We start from the raw sequence: 21,719 nt of genomic DNA, 5'->3' as shown, positions 1-21,719 counted from the left end.
ATGGCGGAACCAATCAAACCGTGGCTAATCCTCGAATGCCCTTTTCGATATGTTTCAAATGAAAATGAAATCTGGAAAAACTTTCAATCTTCTTATTAACTTTTAGAAAACAAACTTCTCATTTATAAAATGATAGAATATAAAATTAATACTGTACTTGGCGCGTAGAAAATGTTTATAAACGATTTATTGAAATAAATATTTTGTGTAAAATTTTATACCATGTTGTTGTTACACATCTTCGATAAATTCTTCTGGTTTAAGAATACAGCTACTTGTTATGATAGGCAAAGAAATTTCAGAAGAACACACATTGTCCGAAATAAACGAATAACAAGGAGAAACAGGAAGACATTTCACTTGATTAAAATTTGAATCTGATCTTAAACTACTCTTTATTACTGGATGTTGACTATATATAGCCTTTATTAATGAAAAAACCAATATTATTGAAGTGGAATATAAATAAAAAATATCTTATATTTACCGTAATTGGGGGTTTATGAAAGAATGTTCTATGACAATGTGCATCGTCTGCGTTAGGCGGGAAATTTAAAGCTGCGTTAACCTGCCGAATTTGTTCATCTTTTTTCTCTAATAAATATGATCTATTTGTTGTTCTATATATATAGTCTAATTCATCAAATGCATCTAATGCTAGAATAAGTTTGGCATCACGAATTCTGGCATATTCATCTTTTTCTTCTATATCCTCTGCAATCTGTACAGATTTTATTATTTTTTGCTCTCCATTTTTGATTAGTTTACCCCAAGAATAGTATCTTTGGGTCATCAAAAAAAGTGCCTGTCCATCCATGCCAAGTGGAGTAATGCCAGCCTGTTCAAAATATTTAGAAATTTCTACCCATATTTGACCTAACTTTATTTTAAAATACAAATCCATGTTAAATATTGTAATCTGAAAAGATATGTACACGAGTTACAAAATGTGTAATTAATAAATTTTGCTTTGTAACACTCACTCTATCTTCCATTGAAAGATCAGCATATAATATTTTGTAATGCTCCTTTGCATGTTGATATCTTTTCTGATCCCTTTCAATTATTTTTCTAAGGCTATATATCTTTGATCTTACTGAACCAATCATATCAATTACTGCTGGGCTAATGTTTTGAGTTAATTTAATACGGTAAGTGTCTGACCATTGTCTATTGCTCATCTGGGGTAATTCTTCATCTAACATATGATAAACACTATTGAAGCAGTTATATGCATTTTACTTTACCACAAGCCAATTAAAATAAATTTATAATTTGCCTGTAACAGAACCATCCGGGAATCTTTTAACTTTAACTCGTATTTCTTCTTCTCTCCACATTCTTGCTAATAAGGACATCAGTCCTGTTTTCTTATCAATTCCTCTCCATGTACACAAATATGGCCCACAAAAATAATTATCGCACATATCAGTGAATACACCCAGGAATACACATTGAACAGGATATGGAATAATTTCAATTATGTCAAGAATAATGTATACTCCACCATACCCAATGAATTTTTCAAGATTTTTAGGACACCATAATATACATTCCCAAATGTATGAACCTATTGCTAATAAAAGACTAACAAATCTTTTTTATAATAATGTTTTGTAGATATTTTACAACTTAAACTATAAGTATATGATACCGTTGGTCTACTTGAATTTCCTTATCCTTTTGATATATACACCTGAATAATAGTTCCATAATTAATGTAATACTTTGATCTCCATACATTTCTTGGTGAAATCTTTGTTTTTTCATCAGTCTCTCAATTGAGATTAAAGCTAATGTTAAAATTCTTTGATCCTTCATTGTAATCTTGTCAAAGGTCAAAATATGATTTATGAGTTCTGTTGTATAGTAAATGCATACAATTATTGTACGACATAAATGGAAAAAACGGGAATGATTTATGGACAGAAAACTGACTGATTAATAATAATGTAACTCCATGTTCCCGGAAATCTTCTAGTAAAATCGAATTATTATTCAAAATAATTGTGCAAATTGTTTTTGTCCAATTTTGAACTATTTTTATATTATAGTCTGTACTTAAGCACCATTCTAATATTATGAACAATCTGTAAAAAAATTTCAGTTGGTTTATATTCTAATGGGAAAAATTTTATTTATTGATGTTCATGTACCTGAGCGTGCCATAGTACTCCATAAATTCTGTTGGCATTTTTGGGACTAGTACAGATAAAGCATTTATGGCATATGTCCATAAGTTCCAAAATTGAGATGCATTCCAAGTGATTTTACATTCTTTAGTATTTGGATTAACAAGATGAAGTACAGTTCTCATCAATTTTTTCTCCTTCATTAACTGTCACAAATAAATGTTACAGAATTATGTTATTCTTCACAGTTCATTATGAAAAATACATTATTAAGATAATTACAAAAATACAAGCATCAACTTCAGCTAAATGTGTAATGGTTAGCAACAAAATTTTCTGGAAGAATAAATCTTCATTGGACCTGCCAAACTTTATATTTTCTGCAAAAACTCTTAGAGTTCCAGTCTCAACTCCAACAAAAAATTTGATAACATCTTCTGCTATACCGCTACTAACAAGGTTCCAAGAGGGAAAAGTGATTAAAATTACAAGAATAATCACTGCAATTTCATTCCTGATTTGTACATTGATGCTTCTACATTGGCTATAGCATACTTGTCTTTCAAATGAATAACATAAACCCCTGCATGATATACATTAATTTCTTAGTTAGTATCAAATCTGTAGAATTAAATTGAACAAAGGAATTACCATAAGGCACAGTGTACAGATGGCAAATTATCCTTCCAATGAATTGGCACAACATTGGGTGGAAGAACAGACTTCATTAAACTCCACAAGGTATTCATTATTAAAAGAGTAGTTTCTTCAGGATATTCATTCCCTATTAATAGGGAATCTGGTGGCCTTGTGCACCGTAGTTGAGTTGCATAGGGAAGATCCATTCTAATGAGTATAATGTTTAGTATACCAGTCTCAATCATCTTATGAGCTTTATTTAATATCACAAAAGCATAAAGAGATTCATAAATATTGAAAGATTCATTGGTTTATTAAGAAAAACAGATTCAATAACTAGTACATACAGCATCCATATGAGATAGATGAAAGTAAAAAAACCACTTCTAACAATTTTGGATACATGTCTGGTGAAGAAGATTTTAATAATTCGGTCATAATTACTGGCAACTGTGATTTTTCTACAGCTGTATGACAAAGTTTCTGCTTTATTGCAGTAGTATTTTTTGATTTTTTTTTCAACAGTAAAGAGTGAAGCGCTTTATGAACTTTCAATATCTGTTCTTGCTTTGGTAAGATTACAAGAAGATGTCCTAATATTGTAAAATACTGTTCCATTATATCAGAATTAAAAAAGGCTTCAGAAGACTTTTCTAATATGGGTGGTAAACTACAAAGCTCTAGCATTTGATTAAGATGTATCTCATATTCTTTAACAGATTCAACATTTTGTGCCAAAAATTCTAATAATTTTATTATTATGGGCAAGTGTTTTATTTTCTAAACATACTTTTAAGGAAAATGTAATTTCTTATCAGAGAAAACATTTATTGAAGGATACGTAACCACCAGTTCCTATATAATAAAGATAATCATGCAGAAATCTACATATTCTAAGAACACTAGTACTTGTTACTGGATCAGAGATAAGTTCATGTAATTTTTGTAAAATATAATCTACATCAAATTTTGAATGATCATCAAAATCAAATAATTCTTTTGGTATCTTATCAGTTCTTGCACAATTTGGTGTGATGTATACTGGGCAATTAGATTCTTTCCAAACATCAGTAGCTTCCAATTTATCAAAAATTAGTACATTGTCTTCACATCGATCCATATTATTTTTTTAAAATTCAATAGGTTTCGATAAGCCGAAAATATATGAAACTTAATTTCGGCTAAGATAATGAATGAACTACCTGTAAAGAAATGAATAAAATAATTCAAACAAGTCTCAAAGTGCCTACCTTCCTTTCAATCTAAATACAACACAAAATTCGTACAGAAAATTAAAAAGTAGCGGATAAAATAAAAAAGAAATCATTAGTTAACCGCATGGCGCCCCCTAATGCAACTCTTTCAAAATGAAACACAGATGGCGCATCGATCAAATCGAGCGCCGACTCAGTGTGTTTTAATTAAGTTCGAATTCTATCGAAAGAATCGCGTATATTGCACTTAAATTCATTAAAATTTATCTAAAAGTTTCCGAAATTCTATAGAAAAACATTACTCTATGTATTTAGTTTCTATAAAGTTTAAAATCATTTGCAAAAAGTCGTTTCTGTCGGATGTTCACCTACACGCAGATCATCTGAATGTGTAAAACTTTCGTACACGTGCAAGAGAGAGTTTGCAACAGTCGCCGACGCTGTCGACAGTAGCAAGGTGTGTGCTCGTGCTTCTTGGTTTACCTGAATTTTTCACCGTATGTGTTGAATATTATATTAAATATTTCTAAAATATTACCTTTAGGTCGTTCGTAAGTTATACCGGTTGCTAGTGACGATGATACTTCGTTCTATTCAAAATCTTACGAGAATAGAAAGTACTTGTCTCTACGAAAATTCTAGTACTTTATATTTTCAATTTTTGATCAGAATTAAGATTTAACGAATATTTAAACAATATACTGAAAATAGTATCTCTACTACAAGCACGTAACCTCCTCGTGCAAATTCTTCCTCGATATTACCTATCGATTGCGAGAGTTTTTTAAAACGATATTCGACTCATCCCTATCGCTGTCGATCAGAATTTGCGATTACGATGACGAGAAGAAAAAAAACAAATTTTCTTCGCGCTGTTTTCGTCAGATCTGACAAGTTCGAGAAGAAAGAAGGCTGACCGAGGAAGAAAGAGACGCGTTAACGGTGGATCGGTGGAGTAGCGAGGATCGTGATCGTTTGATCGTCGGTGGAAGTCAATATCGAGATACACGGTCGCAGGTAGTCGCCCTCTACTACGTTCTCGCGTAAAGATATTGGGTTCGTGCGTGTATGGAGGCTCGTAGTAGTCGCGACGCTGCCGAGAGCGGTGGCTGAAGTGCGTGCACGTCGCTCTTCGTGATCTCTTCGCGGCCAGTGTCGTTGCGCATTTCTTTCAACGGGAATTCTTAGCCCGTGTACGACGGGTGAAAGTGCGAGGAAAGGGATTAATAAAATCGACCACTGTGTCCTGGGTGTGACTCACGCGATGTGACAAATTTCTGACGACCTTGGCGGGACGGTGAGTGACCCTAGCGAATATATTCATTTCTTCTACTCGCGTTCATACCTACGCGGCGAACACGCAGCCGGCCTTTTCTCACGGGAAAAATGCCTTATTAATTAGAACGACAACGCGGCGTGTAACGAACCTCGGCTACACAATTACCTAAGGCCTTTGCCTCCGACTCCTTCCTGGACGTCTGCACCGACGGACAAACGATTCGACTCGCATGCAGAATCTCTTTTCTTTTGACATTAACCATTTACAGAACCCGAGGGAAACCCTGTTCGTGGCGAGAATGCAATTCACGTCGTTTTTTCTTCTCCTCGATGTTACTCCCTAGAGAGGAAGAAGGAGGCTAGAAAAGGTGCGCGTGTTTCCTTTCCACGCACGCACTGGCTGCTAAAAAAGAAGAAAAGAAAAGTGGAAAAAAATCCTGACATTTACGCAAATCTTTTATCTTCGTTATCTACAGGCGTTTGATCGATTCTAACAACGGGGCACGTTGGCGTCTGTAAGTCTCGTGTATATAACCCGTTCGATGCGCCAAGTATCAAACGGTCCTCGAACGGGCAGGTGTAACGCGAGACGGAAAGGTGGATACGGAAGGAGAAGCCAAGAAACGCTAGAAAAATTTAGATACGACCAGCGGAGGGTTAGCTGTGGCTCGTTCCCCTCGAGCCGGCGAATCAATATTTGGAGGGTAAGCGTCCCGACGGACGGCGTCGAAGCCTGCGGAACGTGAGTCACTCACCCCTGATCGCGAGGGAGAAAGAGAGAAGGCAGAGAAGGATGACTTTTCTCTTCTTTCACCCTCTCTTCTCGACTCAGCCGTTGTTCTGCTGAAACAACGCGACACTAACAAGAAGTGTCTGCTTCAGACTTTAACGAGACGATCTATAATTAATTCTCAACTATTGAAATTAAAAAGAAAATCTTTTCTTACCAGGATCTCCGTAAGATCGAACGTGTTAAATATTCAGGCCTGGAAGAGTAAGAGTTTGAAAGGGAAGATCGAGAAGGTGCCTTCAGGGCTTTCCGGCGAAAATTGAGAGATAAGTGGAAGGAACGAAATCGTCGTCTGTCTACGGCCTTGCGGCTAACGTTTAATTAAGATACTTACGAATTTTCGGATAGCCCGTACCAGTCGTAAGAACGGAATGTTAATTTACGAGCTTTAAAGACAACCGTGCACGCACACGAGCGTGAAACGTATGCACCTAACTGAAACCCGTTTGAGGTAGCGACGGTGGGAACAGGTTCCATAAAATTGAGCGTTCTTCCGTAGGACTTTTATCTCCGGCCAGCATCTTCTTCGTAGTACAGTTGTACTCGTACAGAGAGAGAGAGAATGTACTAGATCCCTTTTTTCGTTTATTGCATAGACAAAGTACAGAGAGAGGGGAGAAAGATATTCATAAAATGCTGTTGTATTTCTAATCAAGTGAAAGGTGTAAGAAAGCGAGAAAATGCAAGCCATCCGATTGAAACAGACGATGAAACTAAGCGTATTTTATCGAGTTAAAGTGAAAATTGCCATTTGTTTCCCAGTGAACTGAAAGATGCAAGGCTAGCATGACTTGGAGATTGAAATCTCGAGTCTCTGATTGCTAGACGGAGTCGTTTATCTACTGATTCGTCTTGATCGATTACAGCTACTCGATAGGATTCATCAGAGGGGGATTAAAGAATCGTCGTGTACAATGATTAGAGTTCGAAGAAACGATACCCGATGGTAAGTTCGCGAAATCAATGGTTACAGCTAGTATACGCCTCTTCTTTTTCCGATTTTACCGCTCACCGTTACGCGAACGTAGTTTCACGTACCGTGTAACGGTGGTTATTGTAACTGCCTTGGACTGGTCAGATTTTCCATTCGATTTTCAACAGATTCTCCCGAAGATCGAACCAGAAAATCGAACAACGATACCGCAATTTTGTTTCCATCATCGCGAAATAAGCAGCTGAAATTTTACCACCTTGTTTGACCGGCCAAAAAACACGGAACGCGTGTAATCCGTTTGAAATAAGCTCCGAAAAGAAGCAGTAAATTGAATCAGGTGGAAAGGCGTTGAATTTCTTTACGTACATCCATTACAAGAGCAAGATCGAAGAATTTGATATTCTTCGAGGTCGACTGGTTATAAAAGTTACCAGGGCGTTCTCCATTCATCGCGAGACTAGTTTGGTCCGAGAAGCCTCTTCGAAAGGTGCCCCATGGAAATTGGGACTTGGATATAATTGGTAGGTTCGAATTCCGGCCTCCGAATGGAGCCGCTTTCGTGTAATTAATAGTTGCCTCGTTGAAAGTCCCAAAAAACGTATGCTTCTGATCCCTTTTATGTTTTCTTTCTCTAGCATACTGGAAAATAGGCAGTTTCGTGCTACGAGTAGCAGCATGGGCAATTAATTTCACGTGGAGAAGGTAGCCGCGTTAGAAGATTGGAATCTTCAGGCGAAAAGATGTTATCGCTATCGAGCATTTTCCGCTGTACGGTTAACCGGAATTTAAGAGTCGGCAACGTGTGAACGAAAACGAGCGTAATATAGAGAGTGTTGAGAAAATAGCGTTTGAATCTAATGGAGTTAGACAGTGCTCCTTAGAGTATGCAAAATACGTTCAGCGAACGTGCGGAGAGGATCTTTCAAAATTGCAAGCTCAATTTTTTTATTTTAATCAACGATGACACGCTGAATAAGTCGCGTGGGTTGCGATCAAAATGAGAAGAAGAAGAGTGAAAATCGGCATGTGTTAATTTGAAGGTATACCTTGTCAGACCAGCAAGCACCATCGACTCGACACCTGGATCTTTTCTTTTCAACACCTTGTATAAAGGTGCGCGCACCGGAATACCACTGCGATACGTGTTATACCAAACTGGTCGCACCCAACCATCGTGTTCTGTTAATGATCCAGCATCGCTTCAGTAGCAAACGCTTGGCTGGGATGAGGAGTAACGGTGATTGGGGTGTAGCATTGGATTATGTCAATAAGTTATCCCTAACTATTCACGCGAATTCCAATCTACAACTTACCAGACTTTGCATAACGCTGCTGGAAAATATATAATAGCGGTAGCGTCCTTGGAAGACCCTGACCACTAAATGCATAGATAAGCTTAAGTGAGTCGCGTGGCAGGACTCCAATATCGCTTTGCTTGAGAAACGCGAGGTTAAGTGAACTCGTTAGTACTAACCAAGGGTCCTAACCGAGGAAGGAACACTTACATCCCAAGCATGTAGACGAGGTTGTCCATGCAGACTGGCCCCTGTGCCCATACCGTAAAGCTGGAGTTACTTCATCAGATTCCTGTTTATAAGCAACTTTACTCTACCAGCGATTAGTTCTGCAGCTACCTGTAACTACCAATATTACTTAGGATTAAGAAAAGGATAGTGCGGATCGAACGACTTTTATGAATCCCTGCCTACCATGGCACCCAACGCTGTAGCCACGAGTCGCCTTGGGCAGTACCCTCCTTATTGCAGTGCATGCTTGCTATAATCTCAGCGAAGTTTCATTCTCCTATATTAACATACACTGAACGTAAAGGACCAAGGGAAAATAAGGGTGCCTGCGAGTGGACCATCAGCAAGGCTACCCAGGGATGAACACCTTGGGTACCTTGGACGTAAAGTAAAGGTCACACGGGAGAAGGAACGAAGAAGATGCCTTCTACCTACAAGCAACGCGTCCCTGGCCATCTCATCCCGTTCGTTCTTATTCCTTTTATTTCTCCACTGGCTCGTTTTGTTCCGAAGCGGAGTCGGCCGGTTCGCGCTCGTCTACCTGGCTGGTCGTTCTTGTGCAAGCAGCGGTTCGATTGGTTCGTCCCGATGCCCCGTCCTTTCGGATTGGTCAAACCGGATCGGTTAGCCTGCGGGGAAAGAGGATCGAGAGGAGCGATTCCACGGCACGAGAGACCTATCGTGCCTCTCGCTACGGTCAACTAGTCTCCGAGATCGCGAGGACCGGCGATTCTAACGAAACAAAACAAACTCCACGAAGAAGATGCTCATTGCGGACAGCCTGTCTTTTACTACGTGCACCTATTACGATGCCCCTTCTTAACGTGGTTCGAGGACCTTATCGCAGGACGACCTCCAGCAGCAGCAGCAGCTTTTTCTTTTTAGTTATTGTAACGCGTTCGGTATTGAATGTTCTGTATCAACTGGAAATAAATTTTCATTTTAATATCTATATTCTTCTATTGTTTCATTTTCAGTTTCCCTTATAAGACGCACACGGTGCGTCATTTTTCTGGAGCCTGTAAGAGGCACTTTTTAATTTTCAGATCAACTGCTGTGAATGCAATTAAATAACCGTTACGTGACGTTATTTATCATATTTTAATGTTCACACGAGTACTTTGTCGGAACTGTTTCTTTCGCCTTCGTGACCGACATACTTCGTCAAGTAGTGCACAGTCTTTCTCATTAGCTTAATAACGAATGGTCGAAGGGAATTACCGCCTGGTCTTTCAATTTTAAGCTAGTTTATGTAAAAAGTACACCCACCTCGTGTAGACAATGGTAATATTCAAGCGTATCCTACTTTGGAAGAAATCTAGATCAACCGTATTAGATCCAGAGAAAATATTGTTGCGAGAGACGTCTCATTGATCGACATTTCCAGCTTATGATTTCTAACTCTGAAAATTCCATCCTCCTGAATTAAATGTGTGCTGGTACAGGGTCAACGAATTCCCCCTAGAAGGGAACGACGGATAAAACAAAGAGGGTGAAACGAACGGAAATCATTGTTCCCACGTTTTGCACTGGGTATCGCATTCTCACACTCGCGGAAGATGCAAGAAAGCAACGTAGTCGGCTGCGTTCTTCTTTTAAATAATTTGCTTACAATTAAAGGCTAACGCACGATCGAACGAAAACAGAGGCGGCTCTTTAATATTAAACCCTCTGCTCTCTATCTATAAACATAATTCCTGCCTGTGTTTTTTAGCACGGCTAGCCTTTTACGTTCTGCTCGTACGCATCTTCTACGTTCGATGAATAATTCAGTGGTTCTTGAAATCGCTCGTTTGCTTCGTTTACGATTGCTTTATCGCCGTGACTCATTTAAGTCCTCAGAACGTTTCGCGATATTGGCTCGTGTTGCTCGAGTCGTAAACAGGAACATTTACAAAAAATTATTCTTTGGTCGCAGATGAAGCGGAAAATGAAAGTTAAATAGGACGAGAAAGAAAGAGGAAGCAACGAAGATGGGACGCTTGTCCGCGAGGGTAGAACAAGAGAAGGAGCGCTTGTTGTAAGAGGGTGGCTGCCATGGCGAGGTGGAAATGGATGCTCCCGTTGCTCGCGGCCTTCTGCACCCTGACCGACGCTTACCTGGCCGTCCTCTCGTCCAGCACGCCAACCGGTAGCGTGGTGTTCGAGGCAGGTGTACCTCAGCTGGGTGGTCGTCGGAAGTACGAGGTCTCCTGCGAACGAACAGCCTGGTTCGCGAGGAAATTGCTCAAAGTACACCCTCACACGGGTCGCGTCACCCTGGCGCGACCATTGAGCTGCGACGGCCTCCAGTATCCACGGATTTTCACCTTCTACGTGGACTCGACCAGTTCCAGACTGGGCAGACCAACGATAGACTATTACAGCCTGCCGTTGAGGATACTGATCACCGGATGCGGCGGAGAAAATCGAGACCTGGCTGCCACTCGAGGATGGATGGCGGAGACCTTGGCTTCGTACGCCATGCCCAGCACCGAGAGGTAACTCTTTTAGATGTTCATTTGCACGAAACCCGGGGTAATTGAGCGGCTGTATTAATTGCCAACCTAGCCGCCGGTTTATGTTCTTCTACGCCGTGTAATAAGATTACACGGACCGTTTTTGCGCTCTTCCAACAGGTTTACCGAGGTGTGCCTTAGAACGTCCCAGCTGGTTGCCGCGTTACGCGATTTCCTTCCCCAGACGGCATTGAAGGAGTGCGAGACGAGATGGGGAGGAGTGGCAGACCCTAGGTTTTTGATAGAAGGCGCCGCGGGCGATTTGGTCTCGGCTACGGAGCAGTGTCTGGTCGATCCACTTTGGAAGATTTCGGTATCGATGAACCTTAGATGCGGCATGGAATCGCGGCTGACCGACGCCGAGCATCGTCTCAAGATCGTATTTCATCATCGTCAACTGGACGACACGGATTTAGGCAGGCGAGTTAGAAGAGAGCTGAAGAACCAGTCGCCGTACTTCGAGCAGCCTCTGTACATGGGAGCAGTGGAAGAGGAGAAAGATCCAGGGGTTTATGTTACTTCCGTTCGCGCGAGAGATCCGGAAGGAGGAACGGTCCGTTATTCTATGAGCTCTCTGTTGGATGCCAGGTCCCAGTCGTTGCTGGTTCTAGATCCTGTTACCGGCAGGGTCACCACTCGGGCCAGGTTAGACAGAGAAAGCGTTGACGTGCATTATTTCCGAGTACTGGCTGTGGACGATTCTTTTCCACCCAGAACGGGCACCACCACCCTCCAGGTGAACGTACTAGACGCGAACGATCATGCGCCAAGTTTCGAATGGCCGGAATACGACGCGTCTGTCCGAGAGGGTGTACCAGTGGGATCAACGGTGGTTACAGTCAAAGCGACGGATCAAGATGCGAGTAGGAACGCCGAGCTGGAGTACACCATCTTGTCCACGACTAGCGGCAGTGGGACGGTCAACACCGACGATGCCTTGACTTTTCGAATAGATCCTAGATCAGGAGTAGTTACCACGCGTACGCCGCTCGACAGGGAAAAGACCGAGGTCTACACAGTGATGTTAAGCGTGTCCGACCAAGCGACACCACCTTCTGCAAGGAAAACAGCCAATGCCACCCTGGTGGTTCGCGTGTTGGACGATAACGACAACTACCCTCAGTTCACCGAGCGCACCTACTCCGTGTGGATACCAGAAGACCTAGACTACACAGCTAATCCTGTGATAGCTCGTATACGAGCCACCGACGCGGACTATGGGAACAACGCGGCTGTTAGATACGCCATAATCGGCGGAAACACGCAGAACACCTTCTCCATAGACTCTATGAGCGGTGATGTGGCTCTGGTGAAACCCCTTGACTACGAGTCCACCAGGAGTTATAAAATAGTAATACGTGCACAGGACGGTGGTACGCCTGCTCGTTCCAACACCACCCAGTTATTGGTGCACGTGAAAGATGTGAACGATAACGCTCCACGATTTTATACGAGTCATTTTCAAGAATCCGTGTCGGAGAACGTGGCCATAGGGTACTCGATGCTGAGGATACAGGCGTACGACGCTGACGAAGGGGCGAATGCACAGATAAAGTACACTATCGGGGCTAGAGACTTTTCTGGAGCCTCCACGGAGAACTTCCCCATAACGGTCAACTCGGAGACTGGATGGATCTACACGACGAAGCAACTGGACCGGGAGCAATGTTCCAGGTAGTTGGTCAGCGAATATTCGTGTCAGTTGCTGCTCCTAATATGAATTAATTAACTCTCTCTTTCAGATACCAGTTCACGGTAATCGCTGCGGACTCGGGTGAAAGCCCGAAATCGGCCAGCGCCACTGTGATACTCACCGTAACCGACGTGAACGACAACGATCCCTATTTCGACCCGAAGAACTACGAAGCCGTGGTGTCCGAGGACGATCCACCGGGCACCCCGGTCACCTCGGTTACAGCCACCGATCCTGACGAGGACGCGAGGATACACTACGAGATCACCACAGGGAACACGAGGGGTCGATTCTCGATAGCGTCTCAGAATGGACGAGGTTTAATCACGGTCGCGCAGCCGCTGGATTACAAACAAGAGAAGAGGTTCGTGCTGACCGTCACAGCGTCGGACAGCGGAGGTAGAACCGACACAGCCCTCGTCTACGTGAACGTGTCGGACGCGAACAATTTTTCACCCGTTTTCGAGAACGCACCCTACTCCGTCTCCGTGTTCGAGGACGCCCCTATCGGCACTACGGTCCTGGTCGTCAGTGCAACCGACTCGGACGTTGGAAAAAATGCTCAAGTAACTTATAGCTTGGATACGGATGGAGGGGACCAAGCAGTGTCCGAATTTACCATTAATCCTCAAACTGGAGCCATAACGACCACCCGGCCCCTGGATCGCGAGTTGGTACCCGCATATCTTTTGACGGTCACTGCAAGGGACGGGGGTGTACCACCTTTGTCCGACACTACCGATGTAGAGATATCCGTTACCGATGTGAACGACAACTCTCCGGTTTTTGAGGCCCCACAGTACCAGGGTTCGATCCCGGAAGACGTCCTGGTTGGTACCAGTGTTCTGAGAGTCTCTGCTACCGACGCCGACACTGATCTTAATGGCAGGGTAAGGAATCTATTTAAGAAAAATTGCTTTAGAAAATCCATCTATCGTTGCCTTCATTTTTTAGGTGAGATACGCGCTGGACGACGATGGCGATGGTGCTTTCGCTGTAGATTCGACCACAGGAATAGTCAGAACAGCGAAACCATTGGACAGAGAATCCGTCGCGAGATACGTCTTGAAAGCCATTGCTATGGACAGAGGATCTCCCTCCCTTTCGACAACCGTACCAGTTACCATCAAGATAGAAGACATAAACGATTCACCACCCGCCTTCGAGAACGACAAAATCGTCCTGTACATAGCCGAGAATTCGCCGATAGGCTCGACAGTCGGTGAAATCTACGCGCACGACCCAGACGAAGGTCCAAACGCTGTGGTGCAATATTCTGTGATAGGAGGCGAGGATTCAAATAGCTTCGCTTTGAACGTTAGACCAGGATCTGATCGTGCTGAATTGATCACATTAGAAGAGCTGGATTATGAGTCGCCAAAGAAAAAATTCGAATTGGTCGTGCGTGCTGCCTCGCCTCCTTTGAGATCTGATGCTTTGGTCCAGATTCTGGTCACAGACGTGAACGACAATGCGCCAGTGTTGAAAGATTTCCAGATCATCTTCAATAACTTCAAAGACTTCTTTCCCACCGCACCCATCGGTAAAATACCCGCCGTCGATGCGGACGTCACCGATAAGCTTACGTACACCATACTCGCTGGTAATAACGCAAATTTGATCGAGCTGAACAGGACCACTGGCGAGATTCGCTTGTCACCTCAGCTGAATACCAACGTGCCACGCGTGGCCACGATGGAGGTCTCCGTCACGGATGGAATCAACGAAGTTAAGGCAACTATGACTTTGTCTGTGCGTTTGATCACCGATAAGATGCTCCTGAATTCGATCACCGTCAGACTGGACGATATGACGGCTGAAGCGTTCCTTAGTCCTCTGTTGGGTTACTTCCTAGACGGTCTGGCGGCAATTATACCATGTCCGAGGGAGAATATATTTCTCTTTAGCATTCAGGAGGATGCAAACGTTCATGGCAAGATCCTGAATGTGAGTTTCTCTGCTCGCAAAGTGGAGCCAGGTGTGTCGGATGAATTTTACAGTCCGCAGTTCCTCCAGGAACGCGTGTACTTGAACAGAGGGATCCTGGCGAAACTAGCTACCGTCACGGTGTTGCCTTTCGACGATAACCTTTGCGTAAGAGAGCCCTGTTTGAATTTCGAGGAGTGTTTGACCGTGTTGAAGTTTGGGAACGCATCTGGCTTCGCAAGCAGCGACACTGTGCTCTTCAGACCGATATATCCGGTGACCACGTTTGCCTGCAGATGCGCAAAGGGCTTCACCGGCAGCAAGGAGTCTTATTTGTGCGACACGGAAGTCAACTTGTGTTACTCGAATCCCTGTATGAACGGCGGTACTTGTTACAGGAGAGAGGGTGGATATGCTTGCTCCTGTGGTCCTGAATTCGCGGGAGATAATTGCGAGATCTCTTTTGAAAAGGACTCCTGTGAACCTGGAATTTGCAAAGGAGGTTCTCAATGCACAATCAAGACTACCGGTGGATTCACTTGCGAAGGATGCCCTGTGGCTACTCTAGAAAACGTGACGCCCCTTTGCGAATTGAAAGCGCGCAGCTTTGGACCTGAAACCTTCCTCACATTTGCCTCCCTGAAACAGAGGCACAGGCTGCACATCAAACTGAGGTTCGCCACTGAATCTGCCAATGGTCTGCTACTCTACAACGGTCGATACAACGAGAAACACGACTTTGTAGCCTTAGAAATAATCGACTCGCAAGTGCAATTCAGCTTCTCCCTCGGCGACGAAATTACTCGAGCAAGTGCCAGCATACCTGGCGGAGTATCCGACGGCCAGTGGCACGAGGTGGAAGTTTCTTACATAAACAAAACTGTAACAGTCTCTTTGGATAACTGCGACATCGCTTTGGCACTGGAATACGGTGAAATACTAGGACCGAAATGGTCCTGTGCAGGAAGAAGCGAGCAAGTGCTCGAAGAACGCTGCAGCATCATCACCGAGACGTGCCATCGATTCCTGGACCTAACAGGACCCTTACAACTGGGTGGCCTACCCGCTATACCCTCCAGCTTCCAGATCAGAAACAAAGACTTTGTCGGCTGCATCAGTGACCTCTACATCGACCATAGATTCATCGACTTGAATTCTTTCGTAGCCGATAACGGGACGAACCCAGGCTGTCCAGAGAAGGTTTCTTTCTGCTCGTCCATACCGTGCAAGAACAACGGCAAATGCCGTGAAGTGTGGTCCGGATTCGTCTGCGAATGCGAGGAGAACTTTGCTGGACCTACCTGCGCCGACGAGGTTGGCAAACCCTGGAACTTCCACGGGGACGGCATGCTAAGTTTCAATCCTCTACTGAGACCTATCCAGTTGCCCTGGCTGACGGCCCTGAGCCTGAGGACTCGCTCGAAGCAGGCGTTCCTCATGAGCGTCCAAATAGGGCAAAACAGTTCAGCCCTGCTGGAGATTAGGGATGGTAAACTGGTCGCTTTGCTAGACGGCTCGGATATCATACAAACAGCGAACAACATGGCCGACGGGGAGTGGCATCGAATCGAGATCCTCTGGCAGAGCGGGCAAGTCTCCCTGGACCAGGATTATCGCAACAGACCCATATCGTCCTCGCTGCCTGCAAAATTGCAAGGACTCTACGTGGGCAGGATTCTTGTCGGTGGACCGGAACAATCTATAAACACCGAACTACCGTTCTTCGACGGCTGTCTCCAGGACATTCGTATCGGCACTAATCAGAGCGTGCTGTTGCGACCGACCGTTCAGGAGAACGTCGCGACTGGCTGCAGTTCGGAGGCAGAGTGCAACGCCGACTGTCCGGATGCATCGATCTGCATGGCCAAGTGGCAGGCGAGCGAATGCGTATGCGCGGCAGGTCGAGTCGGGCGCAACTGCGAGCGTGTCTGCGATTTGAATCCCTGCAACAACACCAGCACCTGCCTGGAGGATCCGAGTTCGCGAAGGGGGTACAGGTGCGAGTGCGACTCGCCAGAGTACTCCGGGGACTACTGCGAGATCAAAGCCGATCAACCTTGCCCGGCTACCTGGTGGGGTTCACCTGTCTGCGGTCCCTGCCACTGCGACGAATCCAAGGGCTACGATCCCGCCTGCAACAAAACCACCGGCGAATGTTATTGCAAGGAGAACCACTATCAACCCTCCGGGAAGAAGGAGTGCATTCCCTGCGAGTGTTACGCGACCGGAAGCTTCGGTCCCCGCTGCGACACCGAGACGGGGCAATGTCGGTGTCGCGTCGGGGTCATCGGGAGATCTTGCACGGCCTGTCCGAATCCCTACGCTGAAGTCACCCTCCGTGGCTGCGAGGTGGTGTACGATGGTTGTCCCAGATCTTACGCCGAGGGTCTATGGTGGCCCAGGACCAAATTCGGGATGACCGCTGTGGAAGATTGCCCGGATACGGCCGAAGGGAAGACATCCAGGTCCTGCGACGACAAACTGGGCGGCTGGCAGGAGCCAGACCTGTTCAACTGCACCTCCGAAGCGTTCATCGAACAGAGACACCAGCTGGCTGCGCTGGAAACGAAGGACTTAACGCTGAACACCTACGTCGCGGTTAAGATTGCTAAAGATGTACACACTGCGGTAAATTTGACCAAGGAACTCTACGGAGCTGACTTACTGATCGCTGAGTCCTTGTTAATCGCGCTGCTGCGGTACGAGGAGAGCCTGGTTGGCCTCAACCTGACCCACAGTCAGGATAAAGACTACGTGTCCCACCTGGTTGGCATTGCCAGCAGCATTTTGAAATCTAAGTACAAGGGAAAGTGGTCCAGAATCGAGACTCTTAACGGGGACACCCCTGACAAACTCTTGGATGCTATGGCGAACTACTTGAAGACTCTGACCGCATCCCAGCATGACACTTTCACGAGTCCTTTCGAGGTGGTTGATACTAACGTTGGTGAGCAACCTTGATTTCCTTCAGCCATCGAATTGAACTGTTATAATTGAATCATCTAATCTTTGGGTCATTTGTGTTTCAGTATTGGGCTTGGACGTAGTAACCTCGGAGAGCTTATTCGGTTACGAGACTGCAGAGTACAAGGAAGACCCATCAGCGTCGACGTCCAGACCGTCTGAAGCGGATCAGAAAGTCGTGATACCTGATACCTCAGGGTTTCTGTCGTCGCCAGGACTCTTTGGTCCCTCGATTACCTTCCCTAAATACAATAATTACATGGCTGATCCGAGCAGATTCGATCCGTACTCCAAGATACGTGTACCTCTTGACATATTAGGCATCAAGTCATTGATGCAGGGGGAATTAAACGTTAAGAAAAGTTTGGTCAATCGAAAGGCTGTGCTGAGTTACGTGCAATATAAACAATTAGGCGCCCTTCTGCCTCAAAGGTGAATTGTCAATTTATAGCACCTGTATTGGAGTCATAAGTTTTCATTTTATTGTGTTTCTTTAGATTCGACGATTCTGTGGCAGTCAGGTGGGGCGTGGAAGTAGCAGTAGGGTCACCTGTTGTTACTGTATCAGTTTTAGTTCCTTCTGATGAAGGATACGAATCTCTAACTGGGATTCCTTTACAGTCTCCAGTTCAGATCAGTCTCTGGCTGAGCGAGAAGGATGATCTTAAGACCAGAACCAATCCACAGTGTGTACACTGGAGCACAACTAGAGGGTACATTATTTTTCCCTTATATAATTCTTCAAGTACTCTGTAAAACAAATATTTCACTCTAGATTTGTTTTCACATTGCAGAGTGGGCGAATGGAGTCGATTGGGCTGCACCACTGAAATCGAGGACGACTCCTTGTCTTTTGGCACAATTGTTAATTGCTCGTGCTTTCAACTCTCCACTTTTGCGATACTAACTGATGTCCTCGATCTGGAATACGTCCCAGAGCCGTCTTTGTTGGAGGATGTAACGAGTTACAGTGCTTTCATGCTCGCACTGCCTCTGCTATTATCCGCTTTGCTCATCCTGGCCCTGATACGCGGCGGTAGCACGAATTCGAATAGCATACACAAAAATCTAGTAATGTGCGTTTTCTTCGCCGAGGTGTTATACCTGATCGCTCTGAAAGCCAGGAGTCCTCTAGTCTCGAACGAATTTCCATGCAAGTTGACGGCAATCGGCTTGCACTACGCCTGGTTGAGTACATTCTCTTGGACCCTGGTTGACTCTATTCATCTATATCGAATGCTCACTGAAATGAGAGACGTGAACCATGGGCAGATGAGATTTTATTACACGATGGGCTACGGCGCCCCTGCTATCATCGTTGGGTTGACGATAGGGGTTAGAGCGGACCAGTATGGAAACTTTTATTTGTACGTAAAAATTGTAAAATAATTTTACTACAATAGCTAATAATTTTCTTTTACTCAACTATGTATTTCTATTCTTCCAGCTGCTGGTTGTCCATCTACGAAACTGTGATTTGGTCTTTGATAGGACCAGTTTGTGTTGCCGTGTTCGTGAACTTCTGCATCCTCATCATGTCAGTACGCGCGGCGTTTACGCTGAAGGAGCACATTATGGGCTTTGGAAATTTAAGGACGCTACTTTGGTTATCTGTAGCCTCGTTACCTTTGCTCGGATCCACCTGGACTCTGACAGTCCTTAATGCATCCGAGAACTCGCCGACGTTATCATATTTGCTCAGCATAGCGGTGGTGGTTCACGCAGCTTTCAGTTTGATCGGTTATTGCTTCATCAACGGCAGAGTACGGAGGAACTTGTACTTGAGCCTACTTAGGTGTATCGGAAAGAAAACGCCTCTGTTAGAGGGAAGCATGGGAAATGGAAGCAGTAGCCAAAACGTGAATGGCCATTCGGTAAGTGAAAAATGGAATAACAGAAACCTGTGGACAGATGTTAACATAAATAATGCTGTTCCAGCGATCTGCGTTGGCTTACTCGTCAACATACAGTGGCGCAGAATCCGTGTGTAGAAGGGTTCACGTAGGAGTCTCAACTAGTAGCACAACTTCTCGAAGTACAAATAAGACTGGGTCCAGTCCCTATCGTAGCGATACGCACTTAAGGCATACCTCAACGTCTACGAGTAATTACAATAGCGATAGGGATCCGTACTTGTCGTCTAGGAGTCATCGATCAGCGTTGCACTCCAGACAAGGTACTCCTTCAAGTTTGTCACTGTTGAAATACTTAGCGAATATCAGGATCTTTATATTAATTGTAGTAAATTATAGAAGTAACAGAGACACGGACACAGAGAAGGGATTCCGAGTCTGATTCGGACGGGTCCCAGGCGGAGGGCGGTGGTAGGAGTTTGGATCTTGCGAGTTCGCACAGCTCCGACGAAGAGGACGTCGCGTCGAGGTCGCACAGGAACATGGGTGTCTCGACGCAGCAGCCCGTAGCGCACAGCTACTTGCCCAATATTCACAGCAATCCTGCGGAACACTTGAACATACTTTGCTCAAACACGGAACTCTTTCCGAACATTAAACCAATTTACGCCCCTAGGTGGAGTTCCCAATTGCCAGAAGCATACCTGGCCTCAAACGGTGGGTCTCATTACAATCTGGTATGTTGATTTAATCTAATCAGAACGACTATTTAATTGTTTCAAAATCACCTGTAGTGATGGACGTGAGGGGTAGTCAATGGTCAGGGGGTACCATGTCCGACAACGAGATGGCGTCGAACAAAACGTCCAGTCCAAATCCGTTGCCTTATCCTGAGATGAGCTCACCCCAGAAAAGTCAGCCCGACGAAAATTATTCAGAAGGCGAAGAGAAGCTTCACCATCTGGGAGAGAAGTATTTATTTCCGTACACCGCTGAGGAGGATCACACCGTCTCGCCCACGCCCTACATATTACCAATGTCTTCCCGGATCCTCGCATCCAGCATGAGTCATCATTCGCAGAACTCCAACCATGAGAACTTGAGCGGTTCGGAAAGGTATGGAAGCTTGAAGAGGGGTCAGAGTCTGCACGGTTCTCAGCACGACAACCTCAGCGGTTCTGAAAGATACGGCAGCTTGAAGCGTGGCAAAATCACGCCGACTGTGCTCGAGGATTCGCCGGAGTATATTCTACCTATGAGCGGTAGAATATTGTCCAGTTCGTTGAGCCATGATCTACAGCACAGCAACGAGTTGGCTGCTCTTCGACAGCAGCAACAGCAACAGCAATACGAGCAAACAATCACTGAGACCGAGTAAGTATGATTGTAGCTCGTAAGATGTCTTTCAGACAGTTTCGATGCAGCTTAAATTAACTGTGTCTTCTCTATAATTTACGCTCGCTCTGGAACATAATTAGCGAAGAGGTAAGCGTTCGAATGATAGCTCTGGAATAGTTGATGTATTGTAAAATCAATGTGGTTCTGAATGTTCAATTCAGAGAGCTTAACTGATGTATGATTCCTCCTGTTGTTTCAGGAAGGATACTAACGCGGAAACGTCAGTATGATGGGCTCCGTTCTACAAACAAACACCGTACAAAGTAATCTAACGTACTATTAGCTTAAAATTCAAATGAAATATATATAAATATATATATATATTTCTTAGAGCTGTAATTGTTCTAAGATATATTTTAAGAGCGGCCATGACTATACTTAAGAGGATAGCCATATCGGTTAGTATGTATGTGTGAGTGCCTGTACGTATGTATCTATTATATACGCATACGCTTGTCGTTATTTCGTTCGTTTCGTGTGATTTAACGCCTCGGTTTCGAAGCGTGACTCTTCCGATTCTTTTATAGTCGGAAGACAAAATGATCTCTAGTTCATTTCATTGCTCGTGTAATTAACTTCACTTTCTCCAGTACCTTAATTCTCTTAACTCATTATTTGTGCAATGTATACATTCCACTTCCTCTTTTTTTTATACATATATTTAGATTCTATCATCTCTTCTTTCTCTTTTTTCATTTCCAATTTTTTTAAAAGAAGTTTACAATGTTTTATACATGCCATGGAATAAGCGTACAACCGTGCAACGCAATTTTCATAGTTTTGTATATATTTATATACGAAAAGAATGTGACAAAATACATAATTTATATATATCCTTGATCGAGCGTTCGTAACTTTTTTTCATCCTGCTTTT

General features: G+C 44.2%; 2 protein-coding genes across 6 annotated transcripts; one reads left to right on the top strand and one right to left on the bottom strand.

The window, feature by feature from the left end:
- Positions 1-16: 16 nt before the first annotated feature.
- Positions 17-15,978, bottom strand: LOC114879693 (cilia- and flagella-associated protein 69-like). 4 transcript variants are annotated; one of them, XM_029194885.2, is made up of 12 exons: positions 4,058-4,119; positions 3,613-3,973; positions 3,119-3,551; positions 2,784-3,024; positions 2,415-2,715; positions 2,157-2,338; positions 1,939-2,090; positions 1,655-1,859; positions 1,280-1,587; positions 984-1,198; positions 488-919; positions 17-423 (listed from the first exon to the last, which is right to left on the bottom strand). In XM_029194885.2, the coding sequence occupies exons 2-12, from the start codon at positions 3,889-3,891 to the stop codon at positions 232-234; spliced, it is 2,940 nt and encodes a 979-aa protein (XP_029050718.1). In that variant the 5' UTR covers positions 3,892-3,973; positions 4,058-4,119; the 3' UTR covers positions 17-231. The 4 variants fall into 4 exon arrangements, with proteins under 4 accessions (XP_029050718.1, XP_029050721.1, XP_029050719.1 ...); XM_029194888.2 differs by lacking the exons at positions 3,119-3,551; positions 3,613-3,973; positions 4,058-4,119 and adding an exon at positions 15,932-15,978 and having other exon boundaries at positions 2,784-2,978; XM_029194886.2 differs by lacking the exons at positions 3,119-3,551; positions 3,613-3,973 and having other exon boundaries at positions 2,784-2,978; positions 4,022-4,170.
- On the top strand, positions 9,099-21,683 carry LOC114879690 (protocadherin-like wing polarity protein stan). Of its 2 annotated transcripts, XM_029194879.2 has the most exons (13): positions 9,099-10,993; positions 11,132-12,685; positions 12,754-13,594; positions 13,659-17,577; positions 17,660-18,026; positions 18,092-18,307; positions 18,389-18,961; positions 19,042-19,468; positions 19,533-19,770; positions 19,847-20,164; positions 20,242-20,821; positions 20,926-20,932; positions 21,045-21,683. In XM_029194879.2, exons 1-13 carry the CDS (start codon positions 10,551-10,553, stop codon positions 21,054-21,056), a joined length of 9,495 nt encoding a protein of 3,164 aa, XP_029050712.1. In that variant the 5' UTR covers positions 9,099-10,550; the 3' UTR covers positions 21,057-21,683. The 2 variants fall into 2 exon arrangements, with proteins under 2 accessions (XP_029050712.1, XP_029050711.1); XM_029194878.2 differs by lacking the exon at positions 20,926-20,932 and having other exon boundaries at positions 10,551-10,993.
- The last annotated feature ends 36 nt before the right edge of the window (positions 21,684-21,719 follow it).

This window comes from Osmia bicornis, chromosome 2 (genome assembly GCF_907164935.1).
Source record: "Osmia bicornis bicornis chromosome 2, iOsmBic2.1, whole genome shotgun sequence".
Taxonomy (NCBI): domain Eukaryota; kingdom Metazoa; phylum Arthropoda; class Insecta; order Hymenoptera; family Megachilidae; genus Osmia; species Osmia bicornis.
This window is presented reverse-complemented; position numbering and strand designations above follow the sequence as displayed.